Source organism: Plectropomus leopardus, chromosome 14, assembly GCF_026936395.1.
Source record: "Plectropomus leopardus strain MGB_pleo_1.0 chromosome 14, ASM2693639v1, whole genome shotgun sequence".
In the NCBI taxonomy this organism is placed as follows: Eukaryota; Metazoa; Chordata; class Actinopteri; order Perciformes; family Serranidae; genus Plectropomus; species Plectropomus leopardus.
The window spans coordinates 33,743,105-33,770,279 of record NC_142189.1 but is presented as its reverse complement, the minus strand read 5'-3'; the positions used below and the strand labels follow the sequence as shown (position 1 = coordinate 33,770,279).

Below are 27,175 nucleotides of genomic sequence, written 5' to 3'. Positions count from 1 at the left end.
TGAAGTTTTAGGAAAAAGACCATGGTCTTAGCAATTACATCTATAGACTAAGACTACATCTAAAATAGCTGCCAATTTTAACACTGCCCATGTTAAATGATTTCTGAATGACAGATGAAGTTAAACTTTTCAGGATCAGGCATATACTGATCTCTACATGCGGCATCTGATACAGTCAAAACCTTGGAGGCAGCCAAGCTGAAGTGCCAGCCATAGTTAACTCCTAGCCTGTTGGGGCTCCATGGTACCACTTGGTTCAGATACTGATTAGTTGTCTACAAACTCCACAAGAAAATGAAGTTGGGAAGAAGCAGATTATTCAAATCAAGCATTGTCATTCCTCACATTAAAGTTGGTTTTAGTATGTGTGTGCTGACCTTGGCAGGGGATGAAACAGCTCCAATAACAGGTGAGAAGATCAGCTTGCCATCATCTTTAGCCTGGATGGCCTTCAGCCCGGCCTGCAGGATGGAGCGCAGGTTCTCATATGGTGGTTTGTCTAGGTATTCCAGCGATTTCACCTCCTCCATGAACCTCTGGATCTCATCTGCAACACAACAGAGTGACAGCATAACACACCACCTCACCATCAACTCAAAGCCTCAAACTACCTGCTGGCCTCTTCAACAGCATCAGTGGTACCAGGGAAGGTGGACAGGTGAGGTATGTCTGTTTTAGTGTTGCATTGTGTTGTCCTGCATTGTTCCTTCTCTTTATTGTGTTTACGCTGGATTTCGCCATTTAGTTTTGTGGCATGTTGAGTTATCTCTATGAAGCCTTGTCCCCATGCAGTGCTTTTATCCATGTTTTATGATGGAGAACTACATGAATACAACTGACTGGACTTGGACTTCTCTCTTCTTGTCTCACAGACTTTTTTTCCAACACTGCCACCACCCTAATGCTGTCCTCTGGTTGCAGCATCCTGATTCTGTTTGGTGTGACTTTCCTCAGACTCAACACACAGTCACAAACACATTCACTGACAGAGTTGTAAGCAACACTTGATTGTGCTCAGCAGAGCTCAAGGAAGGAGGTGTGATGTTTAATGTCTGTCTGCTCTGCCTGAACCCACACACTGCCTGCAGGTCAAAGTGCCAACATTAAAATGGCAACACTTAAGTCGCCATTTACAGTCTAAACTAAGATGTTTACTGCAGAGTGTTACTGGAGTGTTACTTCTACCCTGTTGAGAAACAAGTAGGTCTCTGTTTAAAGGACAGAGAAGATGAGTAGATGTGAATGAATAGAAATAAAAAAAATCATGTACTTGGTATTAAGGAATAGGCGATATGATTAAAATCCTTTATGATGATCAAGAAACTCTACATTGTAATAGTAATATATATTAGTCTCTCATCTTTCACAGTGGACACTTACAATTTCAGACACACAATTTAGTTTAACAGACAACTTTAGAACCCTAGATACAGATGACTGTATTGAGTAACTGTTGGGACATTTTAACTTCATGATGTATAAAGTGTCTCAAACACGATCAAGCTGTCAGAGGCACATTGAGCTAACGGAATCTTCCTCACCTGCTGCTAAAGCTCCGGGATGCAGTGTCTCTCTCTCACCTGACACTGAAACTGTTGGGGGTCCCTCATCTGACAGTGATGCGTACAGTGGTGTCTCTCTCTTTTCTGTGTCTGCCTCGTCTGTACAGTAGTCTATCCTTTCTGTCCATCACTGTGTTTACAATCAGATTGACCTGTTCCATCCTGGTTGCGGTTTCTAAATCTTCCTGAGTGACTCTCTACTTTGGACAAGTTAAGAATTTTATTTTTTTTGTTCTATTTTCCACCAATATTGGCCCTGAAAATGTATCATAAAATGATCCTATTCACACACCTCTGGAAACTACAAACATTTTTGTATTACTAGGTCATTAAGCAGTTTGAGAAACTGATGGATTAGGGGCAACACCAGTCAGGTGTTACTCGTTTTCCATTCTCAGTGGGCATGAGAAGTCCACACTTCCCTCTGTGTTTGCCCTGTCTTTTACTTACCTGGCTTGTCTTGAGAGGAGAAACACTTAGTCATGAATTCAGAGACGTTGTCTTGGCTCCTGTGAGGGAAAAACAAGCAGCATGATATTTCCCTGAAAGGCAAAACTTGTAAACTTGTTTTAAAATAGAGAATGTTCCAAATTCCAAAGGCTTGCTTGCCCAGATGCAGCAGATAACCTCATGCATTTACTGAGAGAACTTGGTCAGAGCTAATTTGTGCAGAGAATGCAGGTGTCTCTCCCACCTGATTTTGGAGTCTCTGACGTAGAGGGGGTCCTGCAGCTTGTCCTCCCAGGGCAGTCGTCCACACAGCCACTGAACCATGCAGTAGCTCAGGATCTCCAGGTCGCTCCGCCTACTCGCAGCTGCAGCCAAATAAACACATCAGCAGAAGTGAACACTGTCAGAGAGTCCTTTGATTAATTTATAGCAATAACAGCATTAAATGTGGAGAGGCACTGTATCCTGTTGTGAACACAAAAACAATACTAAGTATAAAATGCTACTATCTTACAAACGATCTAATGCCACCCAGTAAGCTAAAACATGTCTCTGAAAACATTTGTTAAGAGAAACAGAACAGGCAGAAACAGAATCCTGGTTTTCATTTGGTCAGTGCTGCTCGCTTATACCATTAGATCTCAATTTTTCTGCTTTTTTCAGACTTGTTTTAACTGTGCAGGGAGCATGTACCGCACACATTATCTGTTTACAAATTCTCATTATTTAAAGTTAAAAAATGCCATTTTTAACTGTGTGAAGGGGCAACCAGCGAAGAATCTCTGATCTTATCTCTGATCTTATCAACTCACTCTCAAAAAGAAATAAGTCAATGAGTGCATTTCCCAAAATGTTGAATCATTCATCATCAATCAGTATTTTCTTAAAAAAAATCAAATTAAGAAGTTGGAGGCCAGTTTCATGTACTTGGGAGATTATCTAAATGTGTGGAGACACACCTGCTGTGTGCTACAGGAAACAATTTCTATGTTATTGGCTATGTAGCTAGTCCTGTCATTACAGTGTGACCTTCTCTTTTTGCTCCAAACTTATAGTGTCTTTAATGGCAAAAGTATCCCAAATGAAAAATGACACAGGTACTGTTTAAGTCTCCAGCTCCCAGATCCCACCTGTCAGGTTATCTTTATGTGTTGCACTATGTAATTAGTTTTTAACGTATTTTCACAGAGGTAAAGAGCTGGCAGTATGTCTTTAAAAGTTGTATCTGGGGGTATAAAACTACTGGTAGTGTACTTGTACATACTTGCTCCTTTGTGGGCATCGATGCTTGTGAACTCGATGGTACCATCGTGACATCTCTTGGGGTCTTCCTTGTACTCTTTGAGGACACCGTCAGGTGAGTACCTATATGCCAGCCCATAATCTACTAAGTAAACCTACAAAAAGATGCTGATTCAGACATGCAAACAGACTAAGAACAAGACAACATTTCACACGTTCTACATTTATACAAAAATGACCAATGTTTCCAGGAATCAAACTGAAAGCATAGAGAGCAGATGATTCTGCTCTTTATGAAATTTCAATTGCAATTCCACCCACATAAGCCTCATTATTATTATGTAGTCTGTATTGTGTTTATATAAACATACGGGTGGTTCTTGGCTTTAATAAAGAAACACACAAGAATAAAACTAGACCTACAGCCCACAGACTCCAGGGGAGAACATCTAAAAAGCACATCTACAAAAAAAACAACAACAAAAAAGCCAACAAACAATCTTACTTAATAATAAAATCCGGAGGGGCTGATTTTTTAATTGTCATTTATAAATAGCTCTTTAATAATGCCACCAATGATACATTATTAATCTTCAAATTAAATATTTGCCCCTGCCTTGTTTGCTAGAAAAAGCCTTTAGCTGCTGCCATCTAATCTTACCGTTTGAAACACACACACACACACACACACACTCTCTCTCTCTCTCTCTCTCTCTCTCTCTCTCTCTCTCTCTCTCTCTCTCTCTCTCTCTCTCTCTCTCTCTCTCTCTCTCTCTCTCTCTCTCTCTCTCTCTCTCTCTCTCTCTCTCTCTCTCTCTCTCTCTCTCTCTCCCCCCTCCAGGCCTTAATTGAATCTAATGAAGCAGCACAAGTGCTTTATGATCAAAAAACACAATCCCCTCCCTGCTTTAAAGGAGCAGAGCTGAGGTCACGGCAGCACCTCAGTTTCCCAACATTGACAAATGCAATGGTGACTTTAAGTTTCAGTTAGATGTTGTGTTTCCTTTTCATTTTCCCCAAACTCAATATGATTTTAGTCTTTGGATGCTTTAACTTTTACTGACCTGGTTTGGATCACTGTAGCTCAACATGAGGTTGGATGCCTTTATGTCAGCGTGCACATACTCATGATCATGGATATACTCCAGAATATCCAGCTAAACAAGGAAAATTGATATGTCTGTTAATATAAATATTGAACGAGAGAAAAAAGAAGGTGTTAATACAAGAGTAAATAGACACACAATGCATGGTCATCCAAATGCAACTTCCAGGACAAGTCTGGAGGGAGGTGGCCGAACCTGCATATTACAGTACATTTGCATCTCTATTCAGTAAAAACATATAAACAAACAACCAGTCCCCACCCTCCAAAAAAAAGGTGTATTAATTTTTCTTTTGAAAAAGCTGTTACTGATAAAATGAAAGACACATATTACACTGTAAAAATAAAAGTGCACCCTGGTAAAGTGAACTATGTCATGTAATGGATACTTTACTTCAGTTTTCTGTTACTGAGCAGCTGACATACAGTACACAGATAGTGATATTTGATATCGGCCCAAACAGACTGGTTGGGCTCTATCACTGATTCTAGCACGCTTCTCCACTGGCTCTAGTTAGCTTAATTAGCAAAGTTAACAAAAACTAGCCTATAAAGATACCTTCAGCTGCTTTATACCGCCTGTTCAAGGCGGGAATATCACAGGATTATGCTGCCTTGCTGCCCTGTATATAACGTCTGATCATAGAAAGGGGGGACAGAGTGGTCTCACTTCTTATCCGGGAATGGTGGCAGTAACATATAACAGAGATCGTGAACGATGTGGTTGGCATGTTATGGCTTTGTTATTGCTTAGAAAGCACTGCTGACACATATGCTACTCGAAAGGCGGACACTCGTGTCTTAAACACCATGCCCCATTTAATCACGGGATGCCTCGATGCAGTCTATAATCACACACTGGAGTGTAATGATGCTGCCGTCAGTTAGTTCAGTGTAAAAGTGCAGAAGTGGTATAAAGGGGGGACTGCGGCCCTACAACACCATCCCTGTGTAAAAGCAGCTTTTGTGTGTATTGTGACCAAGACAACCCCGTATGGCTTCCCTCCTAACTCTGTCCACATATTTTGCATACCAAGACCCAAACCTTTAATAATACAAGGTGTAAATGAAAGGCCCAGTGCTTAGATTTCATTAGAAAAATAATCAGACTGACTAGTGATCAGGAATACTGCTACCATCCTCCAGTTAGATTCATTCATGTAAATCAATTGTTGTTTGCTACTTAACTGCAGTTCAGTGGAAAACCTAAAAACATTTAATCATGAAATAACCAACCAGTCGTAGGCCAAGCTGTAGGACAAGTTTTCTGGGGAACCTCCTTCCACATTCTTCAAACTTCTTCTGCAGGTCTGTGCCGAGCCTGTCAATAACCATGAACCTGTACCTAAAAGGAACACAGAGCACTTCTTTAGTACTGCTGAAGTGTTAAACAAGCTCTGTTACTAAACTGTTGGTGTAACTGTGAAATAAAAGCAGCACGTATGTTAGGCTTGGGCAGTATGTAATATTTCATACTTTCATATCTTACCTACCTCCTGCTTGGTCGAAATAAATCCTCAATTCACCAAGTTAGATGTACAAAACCTGCCGTTATCCCCCATGCATGATCTCATAACACCAAGTAAGTGTTGTCCCTGGATTGATGACTAGCTTGTTTTTTCAGGATTCACACTACAAACAACCAATTAGCAGGACCTCTTGACTGTGATGTCATTTACAGTGTGCTGTGCAGAAAACCACCAATGAAGAAAAAACAAAACAAAAACAAAAAAAATGCCAATTACAAAGCCATTCAAGCAGCAACTGCACGCACAGATTTGCTTGAATTGGGAATTACTAAAAATATATATTAAACCTCTGTTGGGTCTGTTTAATGGGAAAGAAATATGTGGAGAAAAAATAGATGTTAGAGGATTTGTGATGACAATGGTTTTATCTGCTAAACTAAGCTAAGCAGGCTAAAGGGCAGCTTCCCTTACAAACTCTTTTGGGGTTGGGGAATTCTTATGTGTATTTTACCTCTGTGGGCTGTGTTTAATGGGAAATAATTGTGTGAAAAACAGATGTTACAGGACTTGTGGTAACATTAGCTCTACCTGCTAAGCTAAACTAAGCTAAAGCTTAGTCCTGGACTAACAATTAAAAATGGCCCAGGATGAATGTGACTTGGTGGTTCTGGCCAAACACTTAACGACTACCCAGGATTACGCTGCCTGCATACCCCTCTATTTTTAATTCACATGCATAAAGTTGCTTATGCTATCAATTGTGTTAATAAGAAGGGTTAAAGCTCACATTGCTGAGATGCAGGTATGGTTACTTGGCTCTGATACAGAACATTTCAGCAGCAAGCTACCTTTTAGCCTGCTTAGCTTAGTTTAGCAGGTAGAGCTAACGTTAGCTAATGTATTTCCCATGCTCTCTCTCTGCCTGCTGGCCGCTGGCTGTTTACTGTCCTGTAACATCTACCTCTACCACTAAGAGTCTCTGTGTCTTTAAGCTCAGCTGCCTGTTCCACCAGCAGAGACCGGAGACTGACATCTGATGGTGCGTGCTGTGCACTATATACAATGAGTTTAATGTAAAGAGGAGTAGCTGTATTTTTGACAGTACTGAAAACATACCTCCAGGATTTCAAATTCCGCAGTATACCGTGATACCACCCTTAACTCATTGAGTGCCACTGACGTATATATACGTCATTCAAAAGCCAACACTTAAGTGCCATTGATGTATATATACGTCAAAGTGTGTTTTCAGCGGCTGGCACAAGAAGGCGCTCTCACGCTCCCTGTGTGTAATTTGGGGGCTGCTGGGATTCATAGTTGTAGTACAAAAGACAGTAGATCAAAACATGAAGTGGAGTAGCCGGGATCGGAGAGCAGAGTGATGTGTATGGAGGTGATTCAAAACTACAGCAACGAAGCTACGTCAATTCAATATCAGCATAAAATGCCCCCCAAAAAACAGAGAGGGTCAAGGATCTGCCTGTTCCACCAGCAGAGACCGGAGACTGACATCTGATGGTGCGTGCTGTGCACTATATACAATGAGTTTAATGTAAAGAGGAGTAGCTGTATTTTTGACAGTACTGAAAACATACCTCCAGGATTTCAAATTCCGCAGTATACCGTGATACCACCCTTAACTCATTGAGTGCCACTGACGTATATATACGTCAGTGGCACCCCCCCCAGGTAGAAATAATGCAATAGGACTCCGGTTCTGATGATTTGTTGCATTGTGCTGTACTTTGTATAGTTACACATTTACACACATTTGTAATACAGTTTTCAGATGTCTCTTATGTCATTGAAGGCAAAATTATAACATTCAAATCACTGTTTTGCTTGACAGACTCCCTTTAACAAAAATGCATTTTTCTCAGCCTTCTAGAAAAAAAGTGCTCTTTTTGATGAAACTAGCCTCTATTCAACTTCAGATAAATCAAGAATGGAGCAAGGCGCAAACAAATGGGTTTTTCCATGACAAAAAAAGAGAGTTTCTTCTTTCATTTGACCTATTTAGTGTTTTCAGAGTCTTTGTACAAAATATTCTGTGGGTCCTGAAAGATGACTCAAAATGGCCAGAAAAGCTGGCACAAGTCACTTTCCATTATGTAATAGGGCTGGCACTCAATGAGTTAACATATGTAATAATAAATAGCAATAGATACATGACAGCTTTCTCAAAAGGTTGGTCAAATGTAATTACTAATTCGTCGTACATTTGGAATTTCTTCCGGTCTTACAAAAGGTTCATTTACACCTAAAAAAAATCCTTAATTAGGCATTGTTTTGTCTTTTATAAGACTAAAATTGCTGTGAGATGAAACTACTCCTGAAAAATGATACATTTTCCCCCATGGGAGGTCCTGATCCAAGCCTTACCTTTTCCCTCCTTTCTCATGCAGACCTGAGCCCCAGTACCTAGGAACACCCAGACTTTTCAACTTGTGAGACTTCATCCAGCTCTGAACTGCAGAACAAGAGGATTGGCACAAATGGTAGTTATACTTTTTCTAGCAAAAATATTCTCAAATAATGTGTCTGAATGTTTGAAGTGCACAGCATGTAAATCACAGACAGTTTGGTTACTAAAACCTGCTGTGAACACACTGCTAACTGGAGCTGGTGAAAGTGGGTGATGGCTGTGATGCTCAAAGTAATAAGAGTATAATTCTGTGGGGGTGGGGGGGTGGGGGTGGGCAGTGCGGCCGCAAGCTAATCTGCTGCTGGGACAAATATTTACCAACAACGTGAGATTCCAGCATGAATAAAATATGAGCCTTTGGTTCCTTAGTAATATAACAGTTAATTGTCAGGGGAGATTGACATTTGGATTGTTATTATATAAAATGCAAAGCTGTGGCCTGGGGGCCAATGGCGCTGCCACCAGAAGCTTCCCTTCCTCTGCAGGGCCCTTCCGTGCCTCAGCTACAAGATTGTCTTTTTTAATTAAGAAAGTTGGCTTTCTTTTATTTGTTTGCCCTGGTGGTGAGAGACTACGCTGTGTTATGATCACAAGGCTAACTTTAGTTTAGCTTAATGTCAGACTTCAAGGTGTTTGCTATTTGTGCGTGTGTGTATGTGTGTTTATGAGGAACGATGAGTTGGCTTACTCAGGTCAGGCTTAGCCGCTCTCATGTAAAACTTGAGCTCAGAGAAAAGTGGTCCGTTGTCACTGGGCTCCTGTGGACAAAACAACCAGCACGTGTTTGTTTAGATTTGATTGAACAGATGTTTAGAGCAAATATAGCACTGCAAAGTCTGTAAAAACTGCACAAACTGGAAGTGTTTCTGCAGATAGCATTAGAAATTAGCAGGGGCCTCAGAAAAAAAACCAGACAAAATTACTAGTTAAAGCTTCTCAAATGAATATGTACTGGTCTTCTTAATGTTCTTTGACAGTAAACTGAATATCTTTGAATTTTGGGCCATTGCCTTGACAAAATAAATCATTTGATGTGAAGACATCACTTCAGACATTTTGGATGTGTGATGGACTTTTTTTTTGACTATTTTCTTACATATTAAAAATCATCTTCATTATTGGGACAATAATGTTTGGCAGATTAATAACTAATTGAAATAACAGTTAGTTACAGCCCTGTTAAAGTGCACACAGTAACAAATAGGATGTTAGCAACAAGAAACATGCAAATATGAAGCAGTTCTGACTTTTGATGTGCTCCATTAACCTTAACAATGACCAAATACATACAGGGATTTTAACAGGGACAACTACCAGAATATAAATAATACAGCAATATCTTTGATGGTTGTCGCATGCATATAGTAACACTGATACTCGACTTACTGCCAAACCCAGCCCTGAACGGGCTGTAAATCTAATTTGTAAAAAGCCATTTTAATAGAATTTATATGACTTCAGTTAAAGGCCAGGTGACAACCAAGCTCAAACGCAGCTTAAACTAAGAGATTGTCAGTTTAATCAAATGCGATTACTGTTTGCTGTGTTAACCCTCCGTTTTCACTCTGACTTTAAGACAGCTAGACTGGTTTAACTTGATCAAACACTTGAAAAATCCTTTGACTGACCTTATGTTGCCAGAGTACAATCTGACCACCTGCTGGGCCCTTATACTAACCCACTGTATTGATTGTTCACTCACACTGTGATTAGAGATACATAAATGTCTTTTGCAGTATTATCATAGCTACTGCAAAGAGGAAACTTATGAAACTGATTTGGCAGCTAAGCTGCACTCAAGGAACAGAGCTGGGGGTTTTTCTGGGAGGCGGTATATTGCTTTTCCAGGAAGTGCACATGTGACGTATATGGGAAAAAAAAACATGTACACAAGACAATCTGAGGTAAGTTTTCCGTAATTTAGAGTCTTACCACTTTGATGACGTATCTAGCATCAGCACCCACAGATTTTGCAGAATTCTCATCAGCTGGACAAGAGGAGGAATAATTTCACCGCTTATTAAATTTAAAATAAAACAGTTGTAATGTCGACTTTGCAGATTGTATCTTGCACAGTGCAAAGTTGCTTTTAAACAGATGAAACACCTAAAGCATTAAAAATGTTGGTTGTTTGAGTCTCTGAGTTCAGGCATTATGTTTGGTCTTACCCAAATATATGAGACCAAAGCCCCCCTGGCCGATCGGAGCCCCCAGCTTCCAGACCTTCTTCCCAGTGTCTGTGAGGACCTCCCCAGGCGGAAACTCCTCTGCCAGCTTCCTCTTAGCCGGAGCTCTGCCTTTCCCTGCCGCCTTGGCTTTAGGAGGCATCTGAAACACAGTCAGCTTTACATTCTCTGCATCTTGGGTAGAGCTTTTCAAAGTGAAGCAACATGGTGCAAAACCAAACACTGAGAGCAATCTTGGTTTCTTTTAAAAACATGGAGAGTAGGCAATGAGCAATTTAAAAAGACGTGTGTGTGTGTGTGTTTATTATGTTTTTTTTCTGACATAATATAGAATATTACAATTACAGGTACAATTTATCCCATCCCATCCCCACTCCTTCCCCTATTTTTTAAAAACATTTTTAACCCCCACCCAAACACACACACACAAACACACGCTTATTTCTTAAAATTTGTGGGACATTATTGCCAAGTTGACCACTGCCTTTTTACCCCATTTTACAGCTACAGTTTCAACAGGTCAAAAAGCTTGTGAAAGGCGTCTGAACGCAGCACAGGACAATTGATGTCCATCCAGGTCCCAAAGTGTTAATGTAACCTATCAAAACCTAACGTAAACAACAAATGATAGATTTTACATGGATCTTATGCCTTCGCTTAAACTTTGCCAGCGAAGTTAGCTAACCACATCCCGAGTTCGCCCGACACCCGTTTGTAACGTTATCTGCGTACTTTTTACCTTCAGCAACGTCAGCATGACTTCTCACTAAGTACCAGCATGTGTAGCACGAACATAACAGCCTCATGCTTTAAGACAAAATGTGTTTACAGGCAGAGTAGCACGAGAAATACGAGCGTTATGTTTCTATGATTGTCGATTAACATTAGCTATCATGCTAACCGCGCTATCTCGTTAGCATCACGTGAACTGCTACATGAAATGCCCTGAGAAGGGCTTCTGCTTCTCTGCTACTGTGTCAATTTAACAGCCACTTATACGTTGAATAAGCTAAATAAGAAGATGAATACACACCTTGACTTTGTTTATTGTGGGTTAAGTCCGTATGAGGACCGAACTTCCCGCAAAACTACCGGTCCGGAAGTGGCGTCACGGCGCTCTGCTATTCTTTGGTCGAGTAAGCTGCATGTCTTACGTCCGTGTGCTGTCCGGGGTAGAGAGTGCAATGCAGTGCAGTGTGCATCAGCTCCTGAATCCTGAAACTGCACTATACTGCTGGAGCAGAGAGGAAGACTGAGCAAACTGAGATGCAGGACGGATATTTATGTGTGTTTTCGTGTGAGTTTCTGGAGAAGCAGCAACAGATGAGAAAACTTTTACTTTTACATAGGCGACACGTTCCCCTCGGTATAACCCCCCAGTGGTCCACCTGCCTCAGGTGCAACCTTTTTCCTTTAATTAGAGGCTTTATATGTTGCCTTCCACCCTTTGTTTAGCTTTGACCAGCGGCCATCATGTGTGCCTCATGTAAGTTAATTTCCTTTAATAATTTTATTAATTGCACAGTAGTAGTTAATGTGTTGGTTTATTCCAAATGGTTTCTCGTTGCTGAGATAAAACCACACACAATGCTTTAAATAAACTGCTCTGCTCCCGCTTGTCCTGCTCTGTTCATATCATCTGAGTCAGCGCCAGTACTTCTTCCCAACTTAATATGTCATCCCTAAACAGGTAAGGAAGAAGCCTTTCCCCTAATTTGTGGGTACATAAACACATGTGCTACAAAGTCAGTCAGAGTCAGTACAAGAAACCACTGCACCACAAATTATTTCACAAAATGTGTTAAATTAATGCCTTACAAACATGCAAATGGGACTAATCAGGTCTTTGCATGAACTGCTCTTGAACAGTTAGGAGTCCACTTTGAGTGGATTTGGTGTTGCTTCCATCCTTTGCTGTTGACTTGTCCTTCATGCTTCACGAGTTTCTGATAAATGTGATTGCAGCCTCAGGTTCTTTTTTTTTGGTGTGTCAAGGCTTAGAAAAACAAAGAGAAATGTTGGCATTAATTAGGAAACACTCAGGATGCAGCTGTAGCGCCATCTGTGACCTCAGCACTCTGATTCTGACCATAACGTTGTATAATTAAACCGTATGAAAAAAATACTCATCAGTATTTTCTACCTGTATGAGGCATCAGGTTGCATTTTTAAATATAGCCTCCTTTGGTGATCTCCCAGGTGTCTACAGTTTTCCTAAAAAAAAAAAAAACAAAAAACAAATTTGAAACTTTTCACCTGTTAATCATCTCCAATCAGGCCCCTAAATCAAATCAAATTGAAATTATATCATGGTAGACTTTGTGATATCAGCAAATATTGTATCGTTGTCCAAAGTATCGATGTAATATTGTATTGTAATGAAACCAGTGATTTACATCCGTAATATAAACACACAAGGCTATGAAGTTATAACGGCTTATTTGTTAGCAAACCGTTGCCTATTTGCTCATTCAGCAGGCAAATTTACATTTCCTAGGATAGCGAAGGAATGACCCACCATACTCCACCATACTTTTTGCCTTTGTTTATTGGATTGGTTAGGTTTGGGCAAGAGCAGAAAGATTGTTTTCCTTTAAGGGAAGTCTGCCAGGGTAAGTCTGCTTGAAGCAGAAAAAGGCTGAGTAGGGTAGGCCATTAATTTGCTGTCTTAGAAAACAAAAATTTGCATCCTGCAGACAGGCATAATTATGGACAGCAACCAGGTTTTTTATTCTTTGTCTGTGTGCCCCTTTCAATCGTTGCGTGTCCTCTTAATGAATTGTGCAGCTCCTAAATTAGAAAATTTATTTGTGGCAGCAGACGTTGTAATTGTGGCGGGCCTCCACAAATCAATGAATGTGTTGGAAAACTTAAAAGCTCAGCAGTGCTCAGGTAAATGGTAGAATTGGGCTATGTTTATCTATTTCATTGAGTGAATGTGAATGTTATTAAAATATTAACTAGTGCAAGTACAATATGGTATTGTCATGTCATTGTGCTGTGTGTTCTGACCTAGCGAGAGGCTGCAGATGTGAACTAGCTCTAAGCTATAATCTGGTACGGTGCATCAAATGGTAACGTTCATGTTTAAACTTTGCATGGTCCCTTCTAAATGAATAAGATTGAAAAAAAATAAATAAATAAAATAGGAAAAAGTTAAGTCAAGCCTTTTTATATTTCCAAAGATGTCACATCCCAAAATTCTGTTTCTGCTGCATTGCACTTATGCCCCTTCGGGCCTTCACACTTCTTTACGATACCACCTGCCCATTTCTTTGCGTAGCCTTTATTTTCTTGAATGGTCTGTGGATGCTGAATTTGGATAGCTACAGAATGGAAATGTGCACAGCTTTACCCATTTTGTATGTGTCATTTGATACAAACATATTGGGTTTCACCTGCAACCTGCGCACAACTCATGAATAAGATATTGATTCTTTAGTGTCTTGTCTTTCCAAGTGATCACAGAGTGGAGAGAGCAGCACTTCACATCCAGCAGGGCAGGTGGTACGACTGTTTGGACTGTTGGAAACATTTCTGCTGCCTCTTTAAACCAGTATTCCTACTGCTGCGGCTCCTGGAGGACCTTCTGTGGCTATTGACATGTCAAGTGTTTCCTGCTTAAAGTGAACTGACCCTTTGCTTTCAAATTCCAGTTGGAGTCCCGAACAGAGGTGATGACCCACTGTAGTGACAATGATGAGCAGAGTGATGACAGAGCAGAAAAAGCCAACAGGAACCAGAAGAGAAGTAAAGGAGAGAAGCATGTGTCTTTCCCCCCTGATGAACAGATAGTATCCGGCTTTGCAGAGCACATTGACGCTGACACAAAGGGTGAGCTGCTCTTTAACTATCTGCCAGGTTATTAGGTCTTATTTATTTTATCATGATGATTTCATGTTATCCTTTTGGTGACCTTTGCTCGTCAGCACTAAAGTCGCCATTATTGAAACATTTCACTGAACTGCTGATCTTAAAAAAGTATCACATATTGTTAGAATGTCTGCATTTTCTGTATAATATGAACTACTTCCCACCTGGACCTTTTAAACCTTTAACATCTGGATCGACGTCAGTTTTGTTGTGCTGTGCCCAGGCTCCTTTCATGAGCATTAAAAAAAGGGAAAAAACATAAATGCATTGCTTTCACTTGCTTTAGGTCATTTTCTTGTTTGTTTATTACTTTTCTTTTGTCTCTCTTCCCCTCTCTCTCTCTCTCTTTCTTTTTTTCCTTTCTTTTTTTCCAGGTACGTCTTTCATACCTTTTTAATAATTTCCTCCTTTTTTTTGGGCCATTACCTGTTCAGTTGCTTGTGGCCCTCTTCCCATGTTTTTGAAAGAAATTTAGTAGGTTTGTTAAAAAGTAGCATCCTTTTGGTGAATTACTCACAATCACTATATTCACCCATCTACTATAATCTCACTTTGTCTTCACTAGTTATTGTAGTGTGTAGCTTGTTAGGCCTGGCTAGTATCACAGTATCACGGTATACCAGGGTACTTAGACACCTCAAAGGTATGTTTTTTAATCCCGTCATAAATGCAGGCACTTCTTTCAGTCAAACTCATTGAGTCTCATTCATGAAATGTGAGCAGAATGAATTTATGTGTGTACAGTGTTAGCAAAAGAAGATTACATGTATTCTGACATTTACCAATATTGTTCATAGGTACTAACAAAACCTACAGCTGCCTCTTACCACTCGTAGAGCTTCTGTAAATAAGGACTGCACATAAATATTGCTTGACATTATTAGAATTTACAATTTATTTATTTTTTTTTTTTTATTTTCACAATATACGCAGATGCATTTAAAACACACAAGTTTAACATGACAAACAAGAGTAGAGATATAACACATTTAGATAAATTAGTTGGCAATTAGCAGATTCAGTGAAAAAATATCAATGATGGCTGTCATAAAGTAAAGCAATTTGTGAGATCATCACATGGCCTAAAGTACTGCGCCCAACCAAGCCTGAATAAACATACACACGTGCGACACACGATCAAATCCAAGTTTTTTTCGCAGATGTGTAGGTTTTTAGTACTGAGGTATCTGCTCGCAGATTTACTCATGTTTCATGAATGAGACTCACTGTATGTTGTGCACAGCATGCACCACCAGATCTAAGTCCCCAGTCTCTACTGGTGGGACAGGCAGCTGAGCTGAAAGACACAGTGACACATAGTGGTGGAGAGGGAAGGACTGCAAACAGCTGTCGGCCAGCAGGCAGAGAGAGGGATTAATTCAGGATGAAGTAAGAATTTATTTTGGTGATTGTTGTAACAGTGGACTTACTGACTAGATTAGCAAGGGGAAGCAAGACAGTTTGACGATTTTATTTTGTTTCTGTCGAGTTTTAATGAAGTGTGTTTTATGATGAGTTAACGAGGTAATTAAGCGTAGTCAGTCTTTCATGACCACAACAAAGTTGAATACAAAAGGTGCACAGTTGTATTTTTCTGTTTAAAAAGGCAAATGTATGTGAGAATATTACTTTTCTTAACAATTTGTTTCTACAAGGGGTATCTGTTAGCCCTGCATACTTGTACCATCATGTACTGTATACCCCTGTGAAATTGCAGGAAGGTATATGGAATATTAAATACCACCAATGCCTATAGCCTGTTTGAGATTAATGTCATGTAAATAATAGGTAATATTTTTTTTCAAAATAATAATAAATATTGGTGTTTTCCATACATATGGTAGCCAGCAAAAGTGGTTATTTTGCTCAGTTGGTCATTTGGCTTTGGTAAAAGTGAACTATTGTAACTTCTGCTGAACAGATTATGCAATTTTTTGTGTTTATTCCAAGGATTGTTCATGTATTACATGTTGGTTTGATATGTAGTAATTGGATCACTTTTAAGAGGAGAACAATCAGGATAGTGACTATAACTTTTTAAGCTTCACAACCAGGCCACCAGGAAGTGCGCTGGGCTTTGAAGCCAATTTTCATAAAAGCCAAACAGTGGAATAACAATTTCCAAGTCCTCCATGTGATGCCATTGGGCCTCAAAACACTGTCTGCCATTGTGAAATAGACATCTGCATTTTGATTATTATCATAATCATAGGCAAAGAGGCTCTTTCATTGTTGCATTGTCGGTATCTGTATTGGGACATAGTACTCGTGAAATTTGGTTTGGTACATAGTGGTTCAAGTTTTGGAACCTCTAATCTAGTGGGTAATGTAATCAATAGCACCTTTAACATGTAGCATAATTTGTTTAACAAACTGTACACAAACATAGATGTAAAAAAGACACTTTGTGGTTCTGGGAAGTCACGTGACGTAATTACTTATTGTCACCTTGAGATAGCGAGGCAAGCAGCTGAGCAGATGGATAGACTGCTGCTGCTATCCAACATTCATCCATCTACAAATTGTCATTTTTACATTTCAATGTGTAAATTAGTGATCTTAAGAGGTGTTAGGTTTATTTTTGAACAGGCTAGCTGTTTCCCCCTACTTCCACTGAATGATAAACTAATGTAATCACCTTCTAATACTTTTATGTATAATTCCAATAACTAGCTCCTCTGACCACAGCTGAGATCAATCATTAAACAGCTCTTTATTTATCTTTGTTTTTTCATCCCTTAAATGTATTAAACTAAAAATGCAATCCAGCTTTTGAAGGATACACAGGCTCAAAATGTTTAAGTGTTTCCGTCATAACATCCTCTATAGTCCCTCACATCTGGAGGTTCCTCTCCCATAACGCTGTGGTTGATAAATCGAGATGCCTGATTGGTTGATTTATTGTTCAGACAGACATTCATGTCCTTCTTACTTCTCACTGACTGCCATCTTCCTTGTTGTGTACACACACGCAATCACACACACAGGGAGCACAGCACAGTTTACCGTATGGCATTTCCCAGCCCCTTAAGCACTTGTGAATGGTTGCTGGTGGCTCACTGGGATGCAGAGACATTAAAGCACTGAATGAGTGTATTCTTCTATTTTAGTTGACAGCTGCCTCACCTTGACAGAGGTAATGGTGGCGTACCAGCAGAGCTGTAGCAGACACCAGGTCCAACCCAGAGCGCACATCCTGCAACAGCTCCAGGTACACAGCTTCACATATCACTGCCGGTCTTTGTACGTGTCAGTCAAACAGCATGAGGCAAGATTCACTGTTGAAGGTTGAGTTTCTGTGGGTGGTGCTGTTTTCTCTGGCTATCACTGCTCATTCTGCAGTGCACTATGTATGTCCCAACATTGTGCCAAACTCTGTGTGTGTGTGTGTGTGTGTGTGTGTGTGTGTGTGTGTGTGAGAGAGAGAGTGTGAGGAAGTACAATAATTGCATGATGTGTTAATTAAATCACATGGACACAAATAGCCAGTACACACCTGTAAACATATCTACACACTACTTAGTCAAGCACAAGGCATGATGAGACATGTAGGTGTCACTACAGTACATTGGCATGTGGCTGGAGGGAGATCACAGGGGAGCTGAATGTCTGTAAATATTGAGGGATGCCAGCAAGCCAGCTTTTATTACTAAGTGGAGAATGACGGTATGATATGGTGCGATAATATAGATAAAAGTTTGAGTACTTACCCATCACTTCAGTGGTTCTGTCTCTGAGTGCACAGCTGATAGGTAAGTGGTTTGTTTACGTGACGGAGTTACATTTTTAGTAATGCAGTGTGGTTGGAGAGCATGTGTTATAAAGCGATGTGGCGTGATAGTCTGATACTTGCATCCAGCTAGGACACAATTTACACAACTGATCTCAGACAAGGTGTAGTAATTTGAGTCTATGATGATGTTCCATGTTATGATGTACTATGAGTTCTATGATTGATGCAAAGGATTTTGATAGTGAAAACACGAGAGAAATCACTGTGTGTGGGCGTGCATGGCTGTGTGTGTGTTTGTGTGTGTCCGTCTGCTGCCTCCATTCCTCCCATCTCACTTTCTTGTTGCGCTTTCATTGGACACGCCTCAATCTCAAACCTAACACTTGTCGGTCTGACAGTTATAATGTGTTTAGGCCGATATTTCAAGAGATTCGGTGTAGCCAGCGGATTTGTGGCCAAGACCTCCTCATCTGTGCTTTGGTCATTTCTGCTAATCTCTATAAACAGACATTGATTCTCCACATACTCAGATCCCAGGTACAGCACGCACAGGACCCGCTACAGTTTGCCTACTGGGAGAAGGTGGGTGTTGAGGATGCCATCATCTACCTACTGCACTGGGCCTACTCCCACCTTGACACTGGGGTGCTGCACGGTGAGAATCACTATTTTTGATTCCTCCAGTGCATTTAATACCATCCAGCCCTCCATGCTGTGTGAGAAGCTGGACAGGATGCAGGTGGACCTGTTCCTTGTGTCCTGGACCAAAGACCATCTCACTGACAGATCACAGCACTTCGGGTTAGGGAACTGTTTATCTAAGACTGTGGTCAGTAACACAGGTACTCCACAGGGGACGGTGCTTTCTCCTGTACTCATTACACTCTACACCTCTGACTTTCAGTACAACAGCGACACGTGTTATTTACAGAGGTACTCTGACACGGTCATTGTGGGGTGTGTAAGGGGGTGTCAGAAGGATGAGTACAGGGGTCCGGTAAGGGATTTTGGCACATGGTGCTGGTCAAACAAATTGCAGCTGAACACGACAAAGATCAAGGAAATGGTGATCGACTTTCGTCGCTCTGCCCCACTGTCCCAACCCATCTCCATTGAAGGGAACAATGTGGAGATAGTTAATTCATACAGATACCTTGGTCTGCAGCTTAACAAGTCAAGTCAAGTCAAGTCAGTTTTATTTATAGAGCCCATTATCACAAAACATGGTTTGCCTCAGAGGGCTTTACAGTGTATGACATCCCTCTGCCCTTAGACCCTCACATCACCCAAGGAAAAACTCCTCAAAAAGAACCCCTGTAACAGGGAAAAAAAGGGAATAAACCTCAGGAAGAGCAGTAGAGGATGATGAGGGATCCCTCTTCCAGGACGGACAGACGAGCAATAGATGTCGTAATAGCAAATGAAATACAATCATGGCAAAAAAGGAAAGAGAAAGAGAGAGGGGGAGAGAGGGGGAGAGAGGCACAGCAATAATAGAAACAGATGCATGTCATATTACAATAATGGTAGGTGTGAAATTAGTAATTGCACTCTATGATGATGTTGAGGGAGATGATAACAGTCTCATGCATATGTTGAAAGGGTGGTGTCCAAAGGCAAGATCACAGCATCGGCTCAACCAGGACCAGACCACATTCAGGGCGAGCGAGGGGCACAGTATCAGTGCAGCCACAGCACGAGCACAACCAAAGGCAGGGTCGCAGCATCAGCACAGCTATCACCACAGTCAGGCACAGTCAAGGTTATGGCCAGGATCCAGGGAAACTAGGAAACAAGGGAGCAGGAACGCTCCCGAGAGGCAACAGGATTAGTGTAGTGCAGTTCAACAGACCCAGGCTCTGTAATCGCGAGCCCCAGGTAGTGAGAGTACCACATGGCTATCACAGAGCTAAGCTAAGCTTGCAAATGGCAATGCAGTTAACAGACATGCATGATTCCCGATGGCGGCATTGAGAGAAGGAAAAGGACCTCAGCGTATCAGGGGAAGTCCCTCGGCAGGTTAAACCTATGTCAGCCTAACTATGGGCTGGTCCAGGCAGCCTGAGCCAGCCCTAATTATAAGCTTTATCAAAGAGGAAGGTCTTAAGTCTACCCTTAAAAGTTGAAACAGTGTCTGCCTCCCTGACCGAAAATGGAAGATGGTTCCATAGGAGAGGAGCGTGGTAGCTGAAGGCTCTGGTTCCTATCCTACTTTTGGAAATTTTGGGAACCACAAGTAACCCTGCATTTTCAGAGCGCAGTGATCTTGAGGGCTGGTAAGGAACAATGAGCTGTGACAGATAGGACGGAGCCTGACCATTTAGAGCTTTGTAAGTAAGGAGGAGGATTTTAAATTCAATCCTGGATTTCACAGGGAGCAAGTGCAGAGAAGCTAAAACAGGAGATATATGATCCCTTTTCTTGCTTCCCGTTAAAACACGAGCAGCAGCGTTCTGCACCAGTTGGAGAGACCTAAGAGATTTGTTGTGGCAACCAAATAATAGGGAATTACAGTAATCCAGCCTAGAGGTGACAAATGCGTGTACTAATTTTTCAGCATCTGTTTGGGACAGGATATATCTAATTTTTGCGATGTTACGCAAGTGAAAGAAAGCCGTCCTTGAAGTTTGTTTTATATGGGAGGCAAAAGATAAATCCTGGTCAAATAAAACTCCGAGGTTCCTTACAGTTGTGCTAGAGGCCAAGGTAATGCCATCTAGAGAAATTACATTGTTGGAAAAGGAGCTTCTGAGGTGTTTTGGGCCAAGAACAATAACTTCAGTTTTGTCTGAATTCAACATCAGGAAATTACGACTCATCCAGGCTTTTACATCCTTAAGACATGTTTGAAGTCTAGATAGTTGATCAGTTTCATCTGGTTTCATAGATAGATATAATTGCGTATCGTCAGCATAACAATGGAAATCTAAAGAATGTTTTCTAATTATGTTGCCTAGAGGAAGCACATATAAAGTGAAAAGGATTGGTCCAAGCACCGAACCTTGTGGCACTCCAAAGCAGACCTTTGTATGTGCGGAGAGTTGGTCATTGATGTGAACAAATGGGGAATGATCTGATAAGTATGACTTAAACCAGGCTAGTGACACTCCTTTAAGGCCAATTGAGTTTTCAAGTCTATGCAGTAAGATTTGATGGTCAATGGTGTCAAATGCAGCACCGAGATCTAATAGGATTAAAACAGAGACCAGACCCGTGTCAGAAGCGATAAATAAGTCGTTATTAATTTTTACTAGTGCCGTCTCTGTGCTATGATGAACTATGAAGCCTGACTGAAAGTTCTCGAATAGACTGTTGTCTTGGAGAAAGTCATGGCGGAGGGCCTTCTTATACACTTTAAGACTGTCCAGCCAGACTAAACGGGACTCTTCCAGTTTGGTCGAACGCCAATGTCTTTCAAATTTTCGCGATGTTTGTTTCAATTTGCAAATCTGGAGGTTAAACCATGGAGCTAATTTTCTTTGTTTCATTATTTTCTTCTTGAAGGGTGCAACAGTGTCGAGAGCTGATCGCAGTGAGCCAGTAGCATTATCGATGAGACAGTCAGTTTGAGAATGACTTAAGTTAGTAGTAGTGTGCTCAGTCACTGTAAGACATGGTAATGATGTCAAAGCAGAAGGAATCAGTTTCTTAAATTTAGCCACTGCTGAATCAGATAGACATCTAGAAGAGTAGCTCTTACTGAGAGGCTTGTAGTCAAGTAATAAAAAATTAAAAGTTATTAAATAATGGTCTGACAGAGCAGGAATCTCAGGAAAGACTAATAAATCTGCAATATCGATGCCGTATGCAAGGACTAGATCGAGGGTGTGATTGTAGCGGTGGGTGGGTTTATGTACACACTGACTGAAGCCTATTGAATCCAAAAGTGTGGAGAAAGCAGAACTAAGGCTATCACTATTAACATCCATGTGAATGTTAAAATCCCCTACGATAATAATTTTGTCTGATTTGAGCACTAAACTTGATATAAGCTCAGAGAATTCAGATAGAAATTCAGAGTATGGGTCGAGGGCGCGGTACACTATGACAAATAGAATTGGCTGTAGAGTTTTCCAGGATGGGTGAGAAAGACTAAGAAAAAGGCTTTCAAATGAACTATAGTTTAGCTTAGCCTTAGTGTGAATTGCTAAGCTTGAATCAAAAATAGCAGTAACTCCCCGTCCTCGGCCAGTGTCCCGCGCAACGTGACTATTTATATGACCAGGAGGAGTGGATTCATTCAGGCTAACGTACTCTTCAGGACAAAGCCAGGTCTCAGTGAGGCATAATAAATCAATATGATTATCCAATATTAAATCAGTGACTAAATGAGCCTTGGTTGACAAGGATCTAACGTTCAAGAGTCCACATTTAATTCTCCTGTTATGATGCTGTATGACAGGAGATGAGTTAATTTTTATGAGATTTTCATGTACAACTCCCCTTTTTTTATTTTAGCATTAAACAAATGAAGTGGTCGGGGGACAGACACTGTTTTTATAACATTTAGATTGTGGGTGTGTGACTGTGCTAGAGGAAGCTCAGAGAAGCGTGTAAGACTGCGACTCTGAAACCTGGTCCCAACTCTGGTTTGTCATGGCTTTGGGTCTCTAATAAAATCGGCCAGATTCTTAGAGAGTAGAGCGGCTCCATCCAAAGGGGGATGGATGCCGTCCCTCCGGATAAGACCAGGTTTCCCCCAAAAGGAGTGCCAATTATTAACAACAAGCTGGACTGGTCAGACTGTGTAAGCGACCTGTGCAAGAGGGGACAGAGTCGGCTCTACAACCTACAGAGGCTACGCTCTTTTAACATCTGCAAGAAACTCCTGCAGCTGTTTTATCTGTCAGCGGTGGCCAGTGGTGCTGTTGAAAGTGGTTGCGTGCTGGGGTGGCAATGTCAAAAAGAAAGACGCACAAAGGCTGGACAAGCTGGTGAAGCGGAGGGGCTCGGTGGTTGGTTTTAGGCTTGAAAATCTGGATTGAGTGGTGGAGAAAAGGACGCGCAGCAATTTGCAGAACATTACAGATAATGAAGGGCATCCTCTGCATGTGGTCATCGAGAGGCAGCCGAGTATGGTTAGCAGCAGGCTACTATCACAAAGTTTTCCAATGGACAGACTGAGAAAATCTTTTATTCCTAAAGTCATCAGGCTCTATAACTCCTCCCTTCAGGGTTGAGGGAATTTAGAGACCAAGGGTGGCACAGGGCTGCTCTTTGAGAGCACCTAGTGGGACTGTGCAATGTGCTCTGGACAGTGCAATGTGGTGTGAGACTGTGCAATATGGTTTGAAATATAGCTTGTGTCTGTGCAATATGACTGGACTCTTTTAAAGTAGTTTTTAATCAAATCAATCAATCAAATCTTTATTTGTATGGCACTTTTCATACAAAGAGTAACACAAAGTGCCTCACAGAGATTAAAAACAATAACAAAAATGAAAAACATCAAAGAAAATCAAGAAAAATACAGACAGCCTGACCCTCCCACCCCCACATATACGTACGCAACAAAACACACGCAATCATGTAGATATTCCCACACATATTCACATAGGCACCCGATCACCCCCCCCTCACCACCCACACACACGCACACACACACCAACACACACCAGCTGTTACTAAAGAGACATGGCTAGAGAGACATGGCTAGGCACTGAGACCTGAGGTGAGGGAGAAGCTACCTTTGGGGGCCAACCTCACTGAGAGAGGTCACGGTCTAGCACCGCCGGGGCGCCACCACAGAGACCATCCCAACCCGGGCAGACAGGAGTGCCCGCACCAAGATGCCGAGCCTTCTAGTCACCCGGGACGAAACAGTCCACGGTACAGCACCCCCAATGGTGGACCAGAGACAACTCCCAGTCCGGTAGGCCCCCATGAGGAAACACTGGAGCTAAAAACTAATACAATAAAATAAGGTAAAGAACATAAAAGCTAAGAACATAAGGGACTAAAACAGTAAAATAAGACAAAGAATACAAGTGCACAGTAAAATAGTTTAAAGATTATAACAGCTAATAAATAAATAAATAAATGGGAGACTAAAACAGTGGAATAAGATAAAATAAAAAAGTAGAATAAATATATAAATAAATAAATAAATAGTTAGTTAGTTAAAAGCCTGATTGAAAAGATGGGTATTGAGCCTCTTTTTAAAAACTGGGTGTGGCTCCTTTCAGCACTCCTGCAGTAATGTTTACATGTTTGTCTGTTGTCTGTGTCAGACATTGAGTTGTCGGTTGACAGTTAAATTACCCTTCGGGGATGAATAAATTATCTAAATTCATTCATTCATTGGCATATGAATGCAGGTATATTTTTTAAAAAATATATAAAGCTATCATTGTCCTAAAATAGTCAAAGGTTCTTAGATTGCTTTTTGGCCAATGCGTTCCACCTTACTACACGAATTGTTTACCTGTTATTTGAATGTGATTGGTCAGTTAGTACTCGGACTACAAACAAACTACAAACAGAAACCAGAAGACTTCCGATACCCAAACCTATCCCGCCACCTACAGATTCTACATAGATATGCATAATCTGTTTCCAGAGATTTTTTACAGCTCCTTTCTCATTTCAGACTCAATTTAATGTCCTCAGACAACTTTTTTTTTCATTTTTTTGTCAAATTCCCCACAACATCATGTGTCTTTTGAACTGTGGCTTGAATAGATGGTGCAAATTCAGTGCAGACACAAAAGTTTATGTGAACTTTTGACAAAACAATCTTGCAACAAGATTAGCGTAGTAACTGCTGTAGAGCTTTTGATGATGTTAGGGTCTTCATCAGCAGATGTAGTCACGCACTTCTACATGGAGCTGTAGATGTTTGGGGTGTTTTTCTGAAAATTTTCAATTCTGATCCACAAAATATTTATTTGTATTTTTTTCTATAATTTACTTTTTTATTACTGCAGTTTTACCTTTTCATGCCTCTATGAAACTATAAAATTCACACTTGGATTGAGGCGCTCACACCTTTTAGGGATGCAACCTTTGACATAGAGTTACTAGAGATTCAAATTAAGAGTCACAAGCAGAAAATGTTAGTGTGTAGTGAATCATCAGAACCACTTTTAATGCATGTGTAATGTTGCTTAGAATCTCTGCGAATTGATATAATCTGGTACACCGGGTCAAAGGTGATTCTAACTCCAAAATAACTCCAAATATTACACCTGATTAAGTCATAAAACTTTGAGAAACCCAGGTTAAAGATCATTGTTTCAAAAGACTCAAAAATTCTGGAAATTTATCTTGGTGGGGGGAATATAGGGTTGAGTCTTAGAAGGCATCTATTGAATACGGTCCCCCTCAGTGTCTGGTGGTTACTACTCTGCATTTCACTGATGGCTTTTGTATTTTACGTCACAATAAATTTGTCTAATCTGGAGGATTGTTTACAACCTGTCTGATCGTTTCTCAGTGTTTCTTGGTTCATTGGACCCATTTTGAGTCATGTTTCAGTGATTCAAAATCTCAGCTATTATCTTTTGTGAGTAATTATCATTATTATTGTTATCATATCTGGTAGAATCAAAGGAAACCATAGTAGTAATAAACCATAGTAAAACCTGTTCTCATTTAGTTTCCACCAGTTTGTTTCTATTGAACATGACTTTTGCCATGAACCCAAACCATTACCACTTAAAAAAAAAAAAAGGTTTTAGTTAGTGACAACAGATCAGAGGTCTAAACTCCAGCTCAGATACAACCTTCAGGGTACTTTTTAATACTGCTTTTAAAAAAGTTAGTGTAACCCTGTTCTTTAATGCAACATCAGCAACTCTGCCCATGAAAGAAGTGTAGCACACAGTGATATGACAACACTTCATAAAGGATCAATAATAACAGTATAACCTGGTGCAACTCAGGCCTCATGCACTGTCAGAGCTGATCCCACTGCAAACGCCAGCTTTTTATAAGAACACAGCACCTTCAAGCTTCCAGACACACAGAAACACTGACACACATCGATGTACTGGTGCAAGCTGCGTACACACATCCTGAAATCCATCGGATAATTTGAATCATTTGGCTCCATCAGCCTCAATCTGGCTTACTGCTGCAGAGTGCTAACAGCATCTCCACTCCCAACAAGATGCTAAGAGCAGGTTAACTGCAGGGCTTAAGTTAGTGTGAATGCAAATAATGCACAGCTGTAAACAACACATGCAGAGTGGTGAACCATACTTTATGGGAGTTATTACTGAGGGAGAGGCGATTACTGATTCACAGTAGTTATCTCAGCAGTGATTATCTGTTTTCATTTGTTTTTTTTCTGTGATATACACTTTACTCTGATATAACTGATATACTCTTTTTTGGGGGGTTTTTTCTGATAAAAAATCTGTCTGTCTGTCTGTCTGTCTGTCTGTCCATCCATCTGTCTGTCCATGTTTGTGTATTTATATTTAGTCCCTTCAGGACTATGCTCTCCAAGCTGAAAAAGAAAACAACCCCACACACCCACTTCACGCTGTGGAGGTGCTTCTGCAGAGCACCTTCAGCCACAGGCTCACAGCAGCAATGTGCAGGACTGAATGCTGCAGGAAATCCTTCCTGTCAGCTGACATCAGACTGTTTAATGTACACACTTGAACTGTGGTGATACATATATGTACTGCATAATACTGTATACTGTGTGGATGTGTGTGTACATTTTAGCGCCGTTAGCATTAACGCATTAATTACATTGCGATTAAAATCCGTGCACAAAGCATTCATTTGTTTTTAATCGTGCCAATCGCCAGCAGTCATTTCTGCCTTTAAGAGGCTGTACTGGACTGAGATGTAGAGCTAGAGTGATGATACAGCTTTCATCTGAAGACCAAAGAAACAGTGCCAATCATGACATGTTAGCCTCCCAGTAAGGGGGCTGAATAACACCCCAAAGTTAGGTTACATTTTGGCGATGGAAAAACAGCATGGCCATTTCACAGGAGTCCCTTGACCTCTGACCTCAGTGTTTGCTGTCATTTGACTTCTAATCAAGATAATCTGACCTCATCAATATGGACTTCATAACTGTTTTGGAATGCAAAATGATGGAAATGAAAACTTGATATTCTGTGATTAATTACAGAAAAAACGATAGGAATAATAATTGTTGGTTATATTT

At 40.7% G+C, this 27,175-nt stretch overlaps 2 protein-coding genes across 13 annotated transcripts in view; one reads left to right on the top strand and one right to left on the bottom strand.

Moving 5' to 3' along the window:
• Window positions 1-11,619, bottom strand: part of vrk1 (VRK serine/threonine kinase 1) — a 17,693-nt gene extending 6,074 nt beyond the window's left edge. Inside the window, exons 1-11 of one of the 3 annotated variants that reach the window (XM_042501191.2) lie at window positions 11,473-11,619; window positions 10,422-10,581; window positions 10,186-10,241; window positions 8,942-9,011; window positions 8,211-8,298; window positions 5,596-5,704; window positions 4,319-4,411; window positions 3,277-3,409; window positions 2,257-2,377; window positions 2,013-2,071; window positions 378-547 (exon numbers count right to left, since the gene is read on the bottom strand). In XM_042501191.2, the coding sequence (XP_042357125.1) occupies window positions 378-547; window positions 2,013-2,071; window positions 2,257-2,377; window positions 3,277-3,409; window positions 4,319-4,411; window positions 5,596-5,704; window positions 8,211-8,298; window positions 8,942-9,011; window positions 10,186-10,241; window positions 10,422-10,581 (1,059 nt within the window). In that variant the 5' untranslated portion in view covers window positions 11,473-11,619. Of the gene's footprint in view, window positions 1-377; window positions 548-2,012; window positions 2,072-2,256; window positions 2,378-3,276; window positions 3,410-4,318; window positions 4,412-5,595; window positions 5,705-8,210; window positions 8,299-8,941; window positions 9,012-10,185; window positions 10,242-10,421; window positions 10,582-11,178; window positions 11,405-11,472 lie in introns of those variants that run through there. The other 2 variants (XM_088087316.1, XM_088087315.1) reach the window with 2 other exon arrangements.
• Window positions 11,603-27,175, top strand: LOC148187569 (uncharacterized). Of its 10 annotated transcripts, none has more exons than XM_088087319.1 (5): window positions 11,603-11,736; window positions 14,096-14,273; window positions 17,423-17,523; window positions 18,553-18,627; window positions 26,473-27,174. In XM_088087319.1, exons 2-5 carry the CDS (start codon window positions 14,117-14,119, stop codon window positions 26,653-26,655), a joined length of 516 nt encoding a protein of 171 aa, XP_087943445.1. In that variant the 5' UTR covers window positions 11,603-11,736; window positions 14,096-14,116; the 3' UTR covers window positions 26,656-27,174. The 10 variants fall into 10 exon arrangements, with proteins under 10 accessions (XP_087943445.1, XP_087943447.1, XP_087943444.1 ...); XM_088087321.1 differs by lacking the exon at window positions 11,603-11,736 and adding an exon at window positions 11,787-11,925 and having other exon boundaries at window positions 26,482-27,172; XM_088087318.1 differs by lacking the exon at window positions 11,603-11,736 and adding an exon at window positions 11,787-11,925 and having other exon boundaries at window positions 26,473-27,172.